Genomic DNA, 16,928 nt, shown 5'->3' on the forward strand with positions numbered 1-16,928 from the left:
CTTTCATACTTTCTCTGGTGAGTTAGCTGTATATCTAATATTTATTACTTTGAAGAGAATGCCTTTTATTATCTGGTGCTTTTTATATATTCTCTTTGTCCTTTATCTTCAACAGTTAGGAACAACTGTGGTGTTTCCAAGCATATTTCTGGCTGTTTGTCAAGCTTCCTACTTAATATCTTCACTTGTTCATTTACACTTCCTTCTTTTTTTTGGACACTAAATACACATGCATTAGATCTTTTTGCTGTGTATCTTTTGTTTCTTTTCTCTTTCTTCTATTTTCGATTCCCTGCCATCTCCATGCTTCATTATGATTATTTTATACTGACATATTTTCTGTTTACTAATTCCAACATTTACTCCATATAATTGGCTATTTATTAATTTCAGTTATTGTATTTTAAATTCTAGATTACCTATTCAATTATTCCTATAGATTATCATACTGAAATGCTCCATCTGATAATCTTTTTAAAAAAATATGTGAATTATAAGCATATTACAGTCTGTGTCTCATAATACCAACATGTTAGTGACCTGAGGTCTGTTTATGTTGACTATTTTTTCTCTTTATTCTTATTCATTTATGCATATTGACTATCATACTGAATAATGTTTTCACTGAATATTAGACATTGAATAAATTATCGAGCCTCTGGTTAATGATATCTTCCTTTCAAGATGATTTAGTTTATTTTTAACCAGGTAGTAAGATTTGGGAAAGGACACCTTAATCCAATCAGTAATTAAGATGACTGAGGCTTGTGTTTCTGTATTAGTGGCCCTGATATGTTTCATTTTTCCCTTTCTCCTAAGTCCTAGCCCTTCAGGGGTCTCAACTTAAATCTTTGGTTGGGCCCTCCACCTTGATAGTCCCTGAGATATAATTTCTATTTCCTCAACAGTATGTATCTGCTAAAAGTTCTGCTTAGCTTTTTGGCCTCTCACCTGCCAATTTTTTGCCTAGCTTCTTAGACTCTTTTGCTGCATAGCTTAGGAACTGAAAAACATCTCAATGGCAAAAATGACTCAGAACGTTTGTTTTCCCTTCGATGTGGTTTCTTTCTGAGTCTCATCAGTCCTGGCAGCCCTACTTGCTCTGAAATGCTTTCAAACATTTTTTATTTGTTTATATTTTATAATTTTTCTTGTCAGGAGTGTTTGTTCTACTATAAGTTACTTCAATAAGCTGGAAGCAGGAATCTCCAACTGGAATTCTTTTAATGTATGTCAGTTAGCTACCGTTTAGTTTTGTACCCTGTTCTTACTATTCTTACTATAAGTGATCTAGGAGTAATAATCTTTGTATAAGAAAACAAATCACTAATGTCATTGAAAGTTAAGTTAATATTTAGCAACTATTAAGAAAATATATTTTTCACAAATCCACATAATACCAAATAAATTAGAAAGTGATATTAAAAAGCTGGTTAGATTTTTTCTCCAAAGTTTTCTGAGCACTGCATGGTTTCTGACACTTTATTATTCCTTTTAGTATACTTTAATCTTGATTTGATACACAAATATGATCTGTATGCAATGCATTAGAGACTAATTTCTTGCACAGGTGAGAAACAGTTGTACTGGAAAACATTAGCCTTGAAAATATCTTTCCAAAATCATTCTTTTACAATTTCTCTTTTACTAAAATCATTTTCTCTTTTACTAAAATCTTTTTACTACTTGCCCAAATAAATTGTTATTATTTTACCTCCACATTTACTGAGGTAACTTGTCTCTCTTAGTTTATCTATTTTTTTTCCTAATCTTGAGCCAGTAGACCAAAATGTAAAAACTTCCTTTTGCAAAGCATAAAATGTAGATTATTTTTGTTATTTACAATAATAAGCACATTTTAAAGCCATTATCATTTACAAAGTACATTCTCGTACACTTCATTATCGATCCCCACAGTAGCTTGTGAGTTTGATAAAATATATATGTTCCTGTTTTACAGATGAGTAAAATAATAACTAAAGACTCAGTGTGCTTTTTCTATGTATTACTCTAGAACAAACTGGTGAACCTAGAGATCAAAACCTGAAGATCATGTCTCTTGACTCTAATTTCATGTCTACTCCTCTACATTATGTTGCCTCATTCAGTCAGCATTTATTATGCACCTGGGATATGCCAAACCCAGAACTAAGCACTGGTGATAAACAGGGGAGCATGACATGAGCAAGAAAACAAATTAAAACATATGTGGAATTGGAAGGAAAGGCTTCCTCTCTTCTTTTGTTGGACTTCTTCTAAATTCTTCAAAGGCAATATATCTATGGATCTAGTTAATAGGATTTATTAAGTGCATATTGTAAACTCTGGGTGTCATTGGGGAATAGAGAAAGAAACAGACGGCAGGATCCCTCCCAGAAAGTGCTTTGAATCTAAGCAATGTAGAGAACAAATGAAGCAATTTGAGAAGCAGACATTCAACTAAGTACTTGTTTGGTTTCACAGGGAGTCCACCAGCATATGCAAAATCATATGTTTATGTTTATTTTCATCACTTTTCTAAAATGTCTATAATTTGGAACGGTCGCACTCAGACTAGACTGGTTAGCAATCCTAACAGAAACCATCACATGCTCATAGTATTTTAAATACCAGGGTCCTCCACATCAGTTATAAATTACAGACCACGGCCTGGAAACCCTTGCTACATAAAGCCTAAAGCCTGTTAAACATCATTTCCTCGCTTTCTTTGTTTGGGTTCAACTAGCCAAATACTGCACATGAATCTCCACCAGAAAATGCAATACATATTAATTGACTTGATTTCAAAGCACTGGGGTGGTGGGGAGAGAGAGAAACATTTTTATTGACATTTACTCTGTTCCTGAAACGTGTCTTATTATTAATTCTTAAGTTCTGCATGAGAGATAGGATTTTTATTATTACTACTATCCTAAAAACAATTATCTGGACACTCAGAAGTGCTAAGCATTTGAGATAACACAGATAGTAAAGAAACAGATAGGATTCAAATTCAAATCCAGCTTATCCCTTCTATACCAGGGGCTGGGAAGCATTTCCTGTAAAAATGCAGATAATAAACACTGCAGAGGTTGAGGCACACAGTCTCTGTTACAGTTGCTTACCACCGCTGTTGTAGAATGAACGCAGCCATAGACAAGACGTAAATGAGCGAGCATGGCTGTGTTCTAATAAAATTATACTTATGAACACTGATATTTCAATTTCATGTAAATTCACATTATTTCTCTTTTGATTTTTTTCAAACCATTTGAAAATACAAAAACCATTCTAAGTTCACAGACCACACAAAAAATCAGGCAGTGGGTCATATTTGGCCTATGGATTATAGTGTGCTGACCCCAGCTCGATATTATGTTTTTAGTTAATACTAAAGGTATTCATGGTTATTTGCCTTATTTCCACAACATGACAACATTCACTTTTAATTCTACTCAATAACACTGCCTAAAATTAACAATGTATTGCACTACAGAGGGATTCAAAGATAAATGACTCACCATCTTCACTCTTACGATGAAAGAAACAAATAATAAAGAGAAAACAACTATCAAGATGGTAGACTTAAATCCAACTGTATTTATTAATTACATTAAATGCAAATTGTCTAAAAATGCCACATAAAAGGCAGAGATTTTCAGTGTACATAAGATGGAAAGAACCAATTGTATACTATTTATAAAAAACACGTTAAATATAAAGTCATGCAGACTGAAAGTGAAAGAGTGGAAAATTATATACCATGTAAACTCGAAGCATGAGAAAATTCATGTTCTGTGTTTTGACACAGAACATGACATCTGACAAAATAGGCCTCAAAGCAGATTATTACCTGAGATAGAGGGACATTTCATAATGATAAATAGGTCAATTTATCAAAAATACAGAGCAATCTTAATTGTTATAAAATCAAAGCATCTAAGAACAGAGCCTCAAAAAAATGAATTAAAAATGGACAGAACTAATAGACAAACAGCCAAATCTCTAATCATAATTTGGGTTTTTATCATCTCTTTCTAAGTATTTGATGTAACAAGTAGACGAAAATAAGTAAATAAGTAAATCAGGACAAATATTTAAGATCTGAAGATCATTATCAAATATTTGACATAACTGATAATTGTAGAAATATTACATTCAACAACTGCAGAATACATAAGGTACAGTCACCAAAGCAGGACATATACTAGAGTATAAAACAAGTCTCAATAAATGCGTGTGATTGAAATTACCATAGTTCCCCGAAAATAAGACCTAGCCGGACCATCGGCTCTAGTGTGTCTTTTGGAGCAAAAGTTAATATAAGACCTGGTCTTATATAAGACCCAGTATTATATTGTATTATATTGTATTATATTATATTATATTATATTATATTATATTATATTATATTATATTATATTATATTATATTATATGATTATATTATATGATTATACCCGGTCTTATTTTAATATAATTTTGCTCCAAACGGCACGTTAGAGCTGATGATCCAGTTAGGTCTTATTTTCGGGGAAACATGGTATGAAGAGTATATATTCTGACCTCAACAGTACTAAATTAGAAATGATAACTAGATACCTAGGAAATCTCCAAATTTTTGGTAATCAAGCAATGCAGTGCTAAACGATCCATAGGCCTAACATGATTTTATGAGGGAAAGTAGAAAGTATTTTGAGCTGAACGATAATGAAATAACATGTCAAAATTTAGAAGATGAAATTTAAAAAAGTACTGACAGGGACATTTATAGCTTTAAATGTCTATATTTAGAGGCAAAAAGAGGTATGAAATCAATTAAGTTTCCACCGTCAGTAATTTAAAAAGCTCAAATTAAAACCAAATTAAAAATAAAGAGGAAATGACAGGGAATGCAGAAGTCAGTGAAGTAGAAAAAATTCCATTATTACCGTTATTTTACTTTCTCCGAACATAGCAGCTAATTCAGTTAGACTTTTTAATTTTATACTTTATGAGATATAAAAGAAATGAAACATAAAATGTGAAGGAAAACGTCAATTTTGAATTATCTTCTCATAAATTGACTTACCATCTGAAAAGAGAAAACAACCTGAACATTATTTCACTTAGCATCATAGTTTAGTACAAAATTAAATGAAAGGAAATGTGCTGTCTAATTTTAAACAACAAATAATGAGAAAATATTGTTAAAGAAAATGCTTCATTTACAACAGCAATTAAAGTGGTAAAATATCTAGAAATGAGTATTAAAAAAAATTGAAAGATATATATAGAGAGAGATACAATGAAGGCTTGAAAAAATGAAGATGTGCAAACTGGTCCTGTGTAGCAAGATTCAGTATCATATGAAGGTTAATTTTCCCTGAGTTTAAACTTCATGCAATTTCAATAAGTTCTAAAAACAATTTTAAAATAATTACAAAGTTGATTTTAGTGTTTTTATGGAAAAGCTGCAAAAGATGAGTAGTGAAGGAAGCGTCACCTGTCCAATATCAACATATATCATAAAATTATAGTGGTTAAATGTCAAGGTGCTGATAGATTAATAGATCAATGGAATGAGACAGCCCATAAATACATCCAAAGATATAGAAGTACACATCAACTTAATAAGTTCAAGACATTGAGGACAGTGCAACCATTTCCACATATCCCTGTCTGAACCTAATGTTTTCCAATTGCTTACGATTAATCTGATGGGAATAAAGTGATACCTCATTGTTGTTTTATTTTGAATTCTTATGATTATTAGTGGGGTCGAACAACCCTTTACAGAAATAATTAGCAGGCACTTAGAGTTTCTCTTCTATTTAATTGTAATATGGACTGATTTACTAGTTTTTTCTAAAATTGCAAAGATTTTTTTTCGTTTTCTTATGTAAGTTTTATAGTTTTGCCTTTTAAAGTTTGGTTTTTAACATATTTGAAATTTGTTTTTTACATTTAGAATAAGGTTTCACTTTTTCCTAAATAGGATAAGCGAATTTTTCTAACCCTATCCATTAAAACATTCATTTTTGTCCTGATGGTTTGTGGTACTACGTTAATGACATACTTGTTTCTGGAATATACATGAGTGGTGTTTTAACACTCTGTTGCATTCCACTGATCTGTTTCTTTTTCCTTACGCCAACAATACACTGTTTTTATTTCTATAACTTTTACTACGTAAACATATTGGGGAGAGCGTTCCCCGCCTCCACCTTTGTGCACATCTTTTTCAAAATTGAATTAGCTATTCATTATTTATGAATACTTATTTTCCATACAAATTTTAGAATAAGCCTTAGGTCACTCCATCTGCCTCTTGAAAACAGACGGTCTGTATGAACTGAACTTAAACAATTAATTTGCATCGGTAGACATAATCCTGTGATTTTTTTCTCCTTTGATCCATCATTGTGTTGAATCACATTGATAGATTTGTTTTTATTTTTTAGATATCAAATTATTTTTGCCTTTGTGGATTGAACCTACTTGTTTATTAGAAATTATATTTTAAATACATTTTTGTATTTTATTGGTTAATCTTTTATCTTTGATTTTTATTAATATATTCGTTTATCATTTCCAGTTTGGGACTATTGGATATTTCCATAAATGTATTCATTTCTTCCACATATTCAAATTTAATGCTGATTAGTGTCCATAATGTATTTTTATTATGTCTCATCTCTATTTTAGCTATAGTTATCTCTTGATATGTTTTTGACTTTCTTTTTCTATTCTTTTTTTTTTTTGATTACTTGTGCCTGGGATTTCTTCAAAGAACAACTTTTAGTTTTGTTTATTTCTTTTTTTGTTCTAGTTCTCTAATTCACTGATTTCTATTCTTATTTGTGTTATTTCTTCTCTTCCTGTTTCTCTGGATTTACACCAGTGTTCTTTGTTAGCTTCTTGTGTTGAATCCTTGAATGATTTGTTTTCATCATTCCATAATTTTCCCTCTAAGTACTACTTTAATTGTAGCCCATAAATGTGGACATACAGTACTTTCATCGTCAATCAACCCTAAGTATTTTGTAATAAACTCATATTTCCTTTTTAAAATCATGGATTTTTTAATAGCATTTTGTTTGTTTCTAGCACTGATTTTTCAGAGCATAACAACTTTATTATTGTGTCAGCTGTGTGTCATTATTAGAGATTTATTTATTTTTTTCTCCTCCTCTTGGCCGTGCATTTTATTAGAAAGCTCTTAAATAGTGAGCCTTTATTCATTCATAAATTAAAGACCAGTTCGTATTAGAAATGTGTACTCTCCATTCGCTGGTGAAAAAGTGTCTACCAACTCGTAACATTTTTCTCTATATATTTTGTTTATATACACAAACATTTGCAAAATCCTTTTCTCCATTCCTCTTTTTTCTTTTTTTTAATTTGTGTTCTTCTGGTCTTCTTTCTTTTATCTGCTCATTTTTTGTTTCTCTTGTTGTGCATTCTCGTATCTTTCCAACTTTGGATTGTCGAAAGAATATTCAGATAATCAGATAATAATTTTTTTAGTCTAAGTCCTATCTATGCTCTATTCAAGGCATCCTTACACTAAATAATTATTTGCATCTCTGGTATTCAAATTTAAGTGAGCATCCTGTTTGTTTTTGTTTGTTTATTTTTTGCTATATCTGGCAAACCTAATTTTTAAAAAATTTAATCAGTCAGGTACTAATCCTGTATTCAGCGATGACTTCAACCATCGAGAAAACTGTCCACATTTCATAATTTAGGAAAAAACAAAAGGCTCGAGTGTAGAAAGCACCAAGTCCAGTCACTACTCTGATTCTTTGACTTTGTTCATCAGAAGGTTGATTAGACCTTTTGTCAGAGCCTATTTTCTTTCCATAGAATTCTGATAATATTAGTTATCTGAATTTTCACTGTTATAGAAAAGGAACGACAAATTAGTAAGGAATTTAGAAGCTTGGAGAAAACAAGCACTCAGAGAAACGGTATTAGAAGCCTTGATTTTACAATTAACCAGTCAATCGATCTTACGTAAACCATATAACCTTCTTGGGCATCAGTTTTCTTAGCTTTAAAATGAGGTGTTTGGACTAGGTGATTCCTCCCAGCTCTGCATTTTATTTTAAGCTTAATGGTGACATTTAAAAGAATTAGATAATAAACATCACGAAAAGACACCATCTTAGGCTAGCCAATGCTAAAGGCAAAAAGAATCATATCCATTGATGCCCTTAGAGCAGGGGTGTCCAAACTTTTTTCAACGTTTTTCACCAAGGGCCATGTGCAGTAAAATACACAAACACCTGGGCCACTCCCTCGAGGTGAAGTACGTATTGCCTCACCTGGTTTATTTAAGTAAACTAAATATATTTTTGGAATTTGCTGTGGGCCAATTAACAATGGATTGCGGGCGGCAGTTGGCCCGCGGGCCGCAGTTTGGACACCCCTGGCTTAGAGCCTGGCCACTCAGAATACAATTGGCATCCCAAAAACTTCAGCGTCCCAACTCTGCTAAAGCAGAATCTGCCCTTGAACAAGATCCTCGGGTGCTTTGTATGCACCTTAAAGTTGGAGGAGCGCTGCTTTAGAGGAGCCTTACCTCAGCATTCAGTAAAATAACTAATGTGCCAAATGATGCCTCCCATTTATCAATGAAAATACCGTTAGCCACCGGCTTCTCTGTTTAAGAGGGCAGGTCATTGCTAAACATATGTTGGAATTATTTCTGTACACAGGGTTGAAACTTCTGAAAAGTTCTTGCCTTTCAAAACAAAATCTTCGGTTGGGAAAATTAACCTGTATGGGTCCCTGCATTCCCTGGGAATCCTGCCAAAGCAAGCGTGACCGTGTATATGTGATTTTCAGTTCCGTCAAACCCTAGCTTAGCATTTGAAAGACGCACTTGGTCTCCCAGTGGCTTAAGAGTTTATCCCCAGAGGGCAAAGCACTCAGTTTCCACTTTCCTATCTGATTACCACTAATCTAACTTTTTATTGATTTAACATGGAAGCTTTTGCAGGTCCTAGACATGGCAACTGAGCAGACTCCAAGTTTCATGAATAATTGAGATAGCAATTTTTTTTCAACCAGGAGGGAAGCTTGCCTCGCTCTGCGGTGCACTACTCCATCCCCTGACTTATGCGTTCTTGTTCCCAAGGGAACCTTCTGCCTCCATGTATAGTCCATAATTTTCTCATTCTCAGACTTTGTCTGAAGTGGAGTTGCCCCAGGATTCATACTTTGAGAGGAAGATTTGCGTGCAAAAGTTTAAGTACTGTCCTTGGCATTGACACCTGTGGGGAGTGAAAGAACTAGGAGTGGGTGGAGGGAAGAATAGCCACAAGAAACTGTCAGCATCCCCCAGGAAGCTGGGATGGCCCTCCTGAGTCATCCCACCTTATACATCACTCACTCCTACCCAAAGGCTGTTGGACATGGGTTTCTCCCCTCTTCCCCCATTCCAGGGAAGTGGCATGACTTTGTGGTGGCTTTCGTCCTCTGAGGACAGTTTCTGAAAAGAGATGACTGCGAGCTGAGTACTCAGTCATGAAGGAGGGGATCTGGGTGGCAAACCACAGTATTCACCACGGATTTGATTTTGTCTCTTTCTGATCCCCCTTTTGAGTCCTACAAGCTCTTCTAACATGGAGAGCTCTTCTCTGCATACTTAGCCCTGGAGGCCAAAATCACAGATGAGGAAGTGCTCTTAGAAGGAACTCAGCCACTTAGCTGGTTCTGATCTGAACCCTTCCACTGACTTGCTAAATCATATATTTCAAATGTCGCCCCTTGGGCAGGGAGGATCAAAATGGTGGTTCCCTCTTCATTTCACAAAATGATCTTACTCTTTTGCAAAAAGAACCGTGGGAGCTCATAGCGTTTACAGCCTCACTTGTATTCTGAAGGAATAACACAGGAAATCACCTGGGCTTTGACTGATACCAAGAGAGACAGAGGCTTGGCCAGGGAAAGGAAGTCAAGCCAGGTACAAAATTCCCTTGACTTGACACACATCCTCAAGTCTGGAGACCACCAGGACAGCTCAATGGCGCGAGGCTGGTTGCCTCACATGCTGCCTTCATCTGTTAGATTTGGACTTCAGCTAAAAATCCCCGGAAGTGGGAGTCATCTCTTCTGTGTCAAATTTCTAAGTCTGCATAGACAGAGATTTGGACGATCCGTATAAAATTTCCAATATTTGATCATTTTTCACCTACAAAAAAGGCATATGGTTCAACCAGTAGTGCCAGCGTTCTTAATCTGCTTTCTGTTGACCGCCCCTCCTACCCCCGCATTGGACTACTAATGGCTTTTGAAGTGTTCTCTTAGCTCCCTGAAATGGTATGAAGCTCTTACGCCTAAGTGTTTGTGTGACTTCATTTCTGGAGGGAGAGAGGGAACAAGTGTCAACACATTTTCTTAGGAATCTGTGACTTCCTGCTCACCCCAAATTAAGAATCACTGGGCAGTCAAAAGAATACAGAACTTAAAGTTGGAAAACCCAGATCCCAGCCTGTCTAGCATTTAGCTAGAGGAAGTCACTTAAGCTCTCAGAATCCTGCTTTTTCCACTTCTTATAAAGTAACCTTTGTATCCTGGGGATATTAGAGTAAAAATCTCAAATAGGCATAAAAACCCAGTGAGCTTGGTGAGGACTCCAGCACAGCATGTGATCCTGCTTGGCAAACTGTAAAGTGCTCTACGAACAGAACATGGCATCTGCCCACTTTCTCCTGTACAAGAGCCTTCCATTTCTCTCTGGAATCAGGAAGGGCCATAGATGAAGGAAAGTGGAAAGGCCCAGGAGAAATAGCCTAGTAACTAACCAAAGGCATTTTCAAACCTCAGAGAAGATTCTTTTCAAGTTGTGGTATAGTTTCAGGGTCTGCTATCCAGTGACCACCACAAAGGATGACCTGGAAGTTGAAATTCTTGGCTTGGGAGTATATTGAGTGTGTCTGTCCCTAGCAGGCAGTTTGAAGATGGATTTTTTTTAAGCCCAGACAGGTCTGTGCTGGGGAAACATTCTTTCAATCTTAACCTTCACCAGTGGCCAAAAGTTAGATCAGTAGTTAACGTGCAGACTTTGGATGAAAAACCAACTGAGCATGTGGGACTGCTTTTCTATTTCTGTCTGTCAGTCAGTCTTTATCTATCTATCTATCTATCTATCTATCTATCTATCTATCTATCACTCATCTGTCTGCCTGCCTGCCTGTTTATCTGCCTGTCCATCCATCCATCATCCATCCATCCATCCATCCATCCATCCATCCATCCATCCATCCATCCATGCATCCATCATCCATCCATCCAATCTATGTTTTCTCCATTTCAATGTATTTTGCGATGAACTCGTTGATTTCACCAGCAGTCCCTCTCTCTTGAGACCTTCCTCAGTCCCCTGAATCATTTGTTTTTCTAAGAGATCTTGTCTCCTTTCTGATGTCTCGTTTTCCTTCTTAAGAACCATGTTGAAATTAATTTTACATTGCCCATGTAACACATGGAGGCAATCTCCTCTTTAAAACAAATAATAAAGCATAAAGCTCATAATTGTCTTGATGTCTGAACATCTTGGATTTTTCTCTTGGGGCACGCCTGGCTTTCATTTCAGACCTGAGTATGCCCCCAGGAGGTGTATCTGGGGTACTTTGTCCTGAAGGGCGGCACAGCTGTTCACATAATGCATTTGGTGTGTTGATTAGAGGAGTATCACACTTGTAGTGCCAAATGTGACATAGGGTGGAGTAAGTAAAGCCTCGTGTGGGCAAATTTTCTGCTCGAGCTGCTACCGATTTTTCACATCTAGGACCATAAAATTCATTATTTTTTTCATATAAAGTAAAAATAGCCTATACTATTATATATGTTCTATTATATACATTAAAATAGCTGTAACTTGGCTGTAGAAAGAACAACTTTTAAAACTATCATCTGTGAATAATGAATACACTTTTAGTGTTCTAATTATACTGTAAATTCTGGAAGTTTGTTATGTACAGCAAAAGTAGGTTTTTAATAACTGTATATTGAACTGGATTTCCTGAAAATTGTCTATTAAAACAGTTATATGTACATAAAATATATTTTTCATAGATTCCACTTATAGAGATATATCCCAAAGCAAGAGCATCAAATATTGCCAATTTGTATAGAAGTAGAATTTAGAGTGCCAATTTAAAATAGTACATATAGATATAAAATATTTTAGTCTATGCATTTCGGAAAAATAGTTCTCCATATCATCCAAAATACATGAATGTATGTTTCTTTTTAAAATCTTATTTCACCCTTACTTCCTGAAGTGTAAACAGAAGAAAAACGTATTTCTTTTAGGAAATAAGAATTTTTGAACCTTGAGTCCTTACTGGGTGATTGGCACTGTCCTGTGTGTTCTCATATGATTTCATTTAATCCCTGCAGTAGTCAAATCAGATTGGTAGTATGTGTGTTTCTCAGATGTGGGGAAGAGGAACCCTAGGCTTTGAGAGGAGAGATGGATAGCTCGGATTTATCCAGTAAGTAAAGATGGAGCTAAGAGTCAAACCCAGGGTTCTGCTTAGCCCTCCCTCCAGAAGGATGGGTTTGCCTGGTTCCTTTTAGCTCCTTCAGACCGATTATGTAGGTATGTGCATTCAAACGAACCTCTGATTTTGAGACTCCAGCAATTGTATTGGAGAGTTTATACTTTCCTTGCATCTAGCGGCTGATAGAGTGCCTACGTGGTATTCAGATGAGAAAGAAGTCTGATTACCTCTTCTGTGTCACCGGGAGAGGAATGCCTAAGGCCGGGCATCTTGTACCTTGATCAGACCCGTGTCTCGCTTTGCCGTGTGTATCCCAACATTGCTCTGCCTGTGTCTCCTTTGTTAAGTCTCACCAGTGTTTTTTCTACTTAAGCCATGGCCTGGAAATCCTGGCCTAACCGCTTCCCACAAGTCAAGGCATAGAGACCCTGCCACCAGGAGCCAGGTTTAGGGTCCAGATCGGTTTCCAAAGACCCTTGTAGCAAGGAGGCATGTTTCAAGGAGATGCAGAATGAGTTTTGGGCACAGGCCCCCAGGACAGAGAAATCCACACGGTGATACCTACCCCGACTGATTCGTTTCACTGGGTGGTGTCTCTTGGGGCCCTGACAGAAGGCGGAAGCCTGAGCTCTCCCGTTCCTCGTTGAAGCCACTCCGTTCTTCAAGTCTGAGGCCTGTTGGGGTAAAGCCACCAGGTACTTGTTTGGACTCTGTGTGTTCCTGGCGCAGGAAATGACCCAGAACTTTCTTCCAGCGCAAGTGTCTCTTGTGGTTTATGAAAAGGAAGAGGTTGTGGGAGTTCCCAGGGGACTTTGATGTTGTCTGCTCTTGGAGTTGAGGGGTTCGCGTTCGGCTGTTGGTTACCGTATGGTGTGTTTCATGTCTAGCCCTCATCCATCCAGGGACAAAGGACCTCATATTGCAAGCCACAACCTATGGGTCTGGATGTTTCTTAAGTTATAAAGGAATATTTATTACTTCAAAGAGGGGAAATGAAAAGGGGGGAAGAGACTCTGTAAAAAGAGAGTGTGGCTGGTCTCTCCCCTCAAAGGTGGAGAGAAAGAAGGGAGAGTTGTGCTCCATTGACCGCTGCACATCATAAAATCACCCTAATGAAGCCAGCAGTGCACATGGACACCATAAACACACCACCAAGACTCAGGAAAAATCAGTCTGCGGACAAGGAAGAATTCTCATTAAAATGGAAACCATGTTTTGCTCTCCTCCCCATTTTAGAGGAGACCCCTGCCATTAGCGATTGCACCCGCTTTTACCCTGAGGGCAGTTTTCCTAGGGCTTTGTCACACTCAGAACCTGATAAAAAGCTAGAGAAATGCACACAAGTTCTAATAATGTAACAGCCATGTAACACTAGGGAAGATTGGAATTTATTCTCAGCAGAAATTAAAAATATTGGCCGTATGTCCTCTTTGGAGAAATGTCGATTCAGGTCCTCTGCCCGTTTTTTAATTGGATTGTTTGTTTTTTTGTTGTTGTTGTTGTTGAGTTGTCTGAGTTATTTATATATTTTGGACATTAGCCCCTTATTGGAGGCATGGTTTGCAAAAATCTCCCATTCGGTTTGTTGCCTCTTTATTTTGTCGATGGTTTCTTTCGCTGTGCAGAAGCTTTGTGTAACTTTACTAACCGTTGTCACCCCAATAAACTTTAATTTAAAACAAAGTAATTAAGAATACTGTAGAGCTACAGGAAATAGAACAAAACTAGAATGACGGCATCAAATAATTTCAGTGTGGAAAATAAGCTCTTTAGGTCATCTCCCAATTACTAAGATGTTTTCTTTTCTACGAAAGGATTTCCAGGGACAAAACTTCCCGAGATTACTTTGCAAGACGGTTCACCTACCCATTTCGGAATATTCCTTATAAATAGCCAAAGTTTCCTATGCCTCAGTGTTGGCTTATTTTCCAGCCATGCAGAGGCATATAGGCTTGGGGCACCAGGAGACCTGCATAAATTTGGCAGCTTCTCATCTCAGAAACAACAGCTTCTGTGATAACCTCTCCCCCATGTCATCACTCATGTGCTCAGTGTGAGGTTCTGATAAAAATTGTAGGAGAAGACAGGGCGGGCGATCTGGAGGGATAATTAGCCATGCCAGTTCAGAACAAAGCGTTAGCTTGGTGACCGCTGTCATTTCTGTCTCTTTAGAGAAGGAGGTATGGGCTGGCTATGCGGCGCTAATTGTCTCAAGAAATGCTCTCTTTGCGTGATCTTTTTAGAAATATAAAGAACGACAGGTTCAAACAAAAAAGAAACATTTGAGGTAAAAAGTCTACGTAGCTCAAAGTTATTTTCTTTCCAACTTTTGGTGTGACCTGGGACATCTTTCTGTGCCTACTCCATATTGTTCTCATTTGTAAAGGAGAAGGCAGCTCTTCCTTAGGTGGCTCGATAGCCCGATGGAAATAATGGCTCCTACTGTATGTGCTTATGCCTAGGTGTGTTTCAGTAGACCAGGAGTGGCCACGGCATTTTCATCTTCTTGACGTCTGATGGTCTGGTCTCCGGGAAACATCAGCGGCCAACAGTAACCCTCCACCTGACTGATTTCAGTGGCAACAACCACTCTCTTGGTGAGTCGGACGGTTATCCTTTGAGGGCCACTAGAGGGTAATCCAGTAGACCCAGGAGCTAGCTTCATGTCTGTCTCTGATATTGTTTGGGACCTGCCCACATCTACAGCTACTGAGAGGGTAAAGTGAATACGATATGGGACAATGGTGTTATGTGAATGGCTTAAAATATGATTCATGTCCTTCTTTCTCCTCAGGAACCTACAAACTGTCATGCCAGCATAACCCACTGGTTATCAATATGACCCATCACCCAAATGTCCTCTCCCACCATACCACCTCACTGCTGCTGAATTTCTCCTCCCCATTGGTGGGCATCTCAGCGGTGGCTCTAAGGACGTCCTCCCACACAAGTCCTGCAGCTCCCAGTCACTGCATCCCAGGGCACGAGGGGCAAAATCATCAGGGACTGAGGTACAAAGTCTCCTTCCTTCCTTCTTCCTTTCCTTGTCTTGTGGCTATGATGAACTGCTACCTTTTCCATACACAGCATATGTAGGCCAGTGGGTGCTTAATCGCTAACTAAAAAAATGGGTCTAAGAACTAAAAAGACGTAAGAAGCAAGCAAAGAACAATTGGTGGAAGAAACACTTGGGTTTTATATTTTGTTCTTTTCTTAGCTGAGCCTAATTTTTTGTAAACGCTTAACATCTTTACAAGGTCTTAAAATCTTCTTTTTCTTTCTTTTTTTTTTTAACATATAAAGCCACTGCCTTTAAATTAACATTGTTATATAAACTGCCAGAAATTCTCTGCCAAAAACTCAATGTTCTCCAAGCAATATATGTTTTTCCACTTGTCCCCACCTGGACAGCGTACACAGCAAGTTTAACAATTAGTTTCTAAGGCGTGTCATGTAATCAGTCAGTTACACATGGAAATCAAGAATGCATTCGTTACATGTGTCTTGCTGTGGACATCTGTGATTGTCATCATCTAAATAGAGGTTTCTTGGACTTTTCAGCCACCGCTAGTAGAGGGATTGTACTCATAGCTTGGTGCACCCATGGTTGGCCCTGAAGGGGGAGAGAGCACGCCAGACAATAATCTGTGCTGTAGTTGGGCTGGACTCATTCTATACATGATCTAATCGATTGAGAGGGACAGTACGTAACAGGGTTTAGTCCCTCAAGGAGTACGGTGTCAGGCATTTGGGATCCTACTCACAAAAGCTGGATTTCCAGGCAGTTCTTCATCACCAACCAACGAGAATCTCTGATACCATCGTGTCCACCCAGAAACCCAGGCTTGATGAGGGAGTAGGAATAGACTGTACCAGTATAGCCTGTTAGCTATCTTTTTCTTTGTAGCAAATTATATCAAAATCTAGTGGCTCATCACAGTTTCTGTGGGTGAAGAATCTAGATGCAAATCGGCTGGGTGTCTCTGGCCTAGAATCTCGTAGGAGCTTTCCATTAAGCTGTTGTCCAAGGCTGCAGTAACCTCAAGGCTTGAGTGGAACTGGAGAATTCACTTCCCAGCTCACTTATGTGGTTGCTGGCAGGGCTCAGGAGATCTGCGTCCAAGCTCACTCACATAGGTGCTGACACTGGGCAGGCTCACTTAGGCATGACTCAGTTCCTTGCCATGTGGGCTTCTCCATAAGCTGCCTGAGTGTCCTTATGACATGGCAACTAAGGATCCAAGAGACAAGAAGCGCCAGAGTTGGAGTACATGAGAGACTGCCCAAAAGGGAAGCCACAGTCTTTTTATAATGTTGGAAGTGACAAACCCATTACTTCTGGTATATTCTTTTCCTTCGAAATGAGTCAGTAAGTCCAGCCCATCACCACGGGCAAGGGTGTGCACCAGCATGAAACATTGGGGGCCATCTTTGTGGCCATCTACCACACGTG

At 37.7% G+C, this 16,928-nt stretch overlaps 1 protein-coding gene across 1 annotated transcript in view; it reads left to right on the forward strand.

The window, feature by feature from the left end:
• PAPPA2 (pappalysin 2) overlaps nucleotides 1–16,928 on the forward strand; it is a 220,107-nt gene that overhangs the window by 118,139 nt on the left and 85,040 nt on the right. The window contains 3 exon segments of the mRNA XM_033092004.1: nucleotides 14,938–14,962; nucleotides 14,965–15,072; nucleotides 15,270–15,486. Of these exon segments, the coding sequence (XP_032947895.1) occupies nucleotides 14,938–14,962; nucleotides 14,965–15,072; nucleotides 15,270–15,486 (350 nt within the window).

This window comes from Rhinolophus ferrumequinum, chromosome 22 (assembly GCF_004115265.2).
Source record: "Rhinolophus ferrumequinum isolate MPI-CBG mRhiFer1 chromosome 22, mRhiFer1_v1.p, whole genome shotgun sequence".
Taxonomy (NCBI): Eukaryota; Metazoa; Chordata; class Mammalia; order Chiroptera; family Rhinolophidae; genus Rhinolophus; species Rhinolophus ferrumequinum.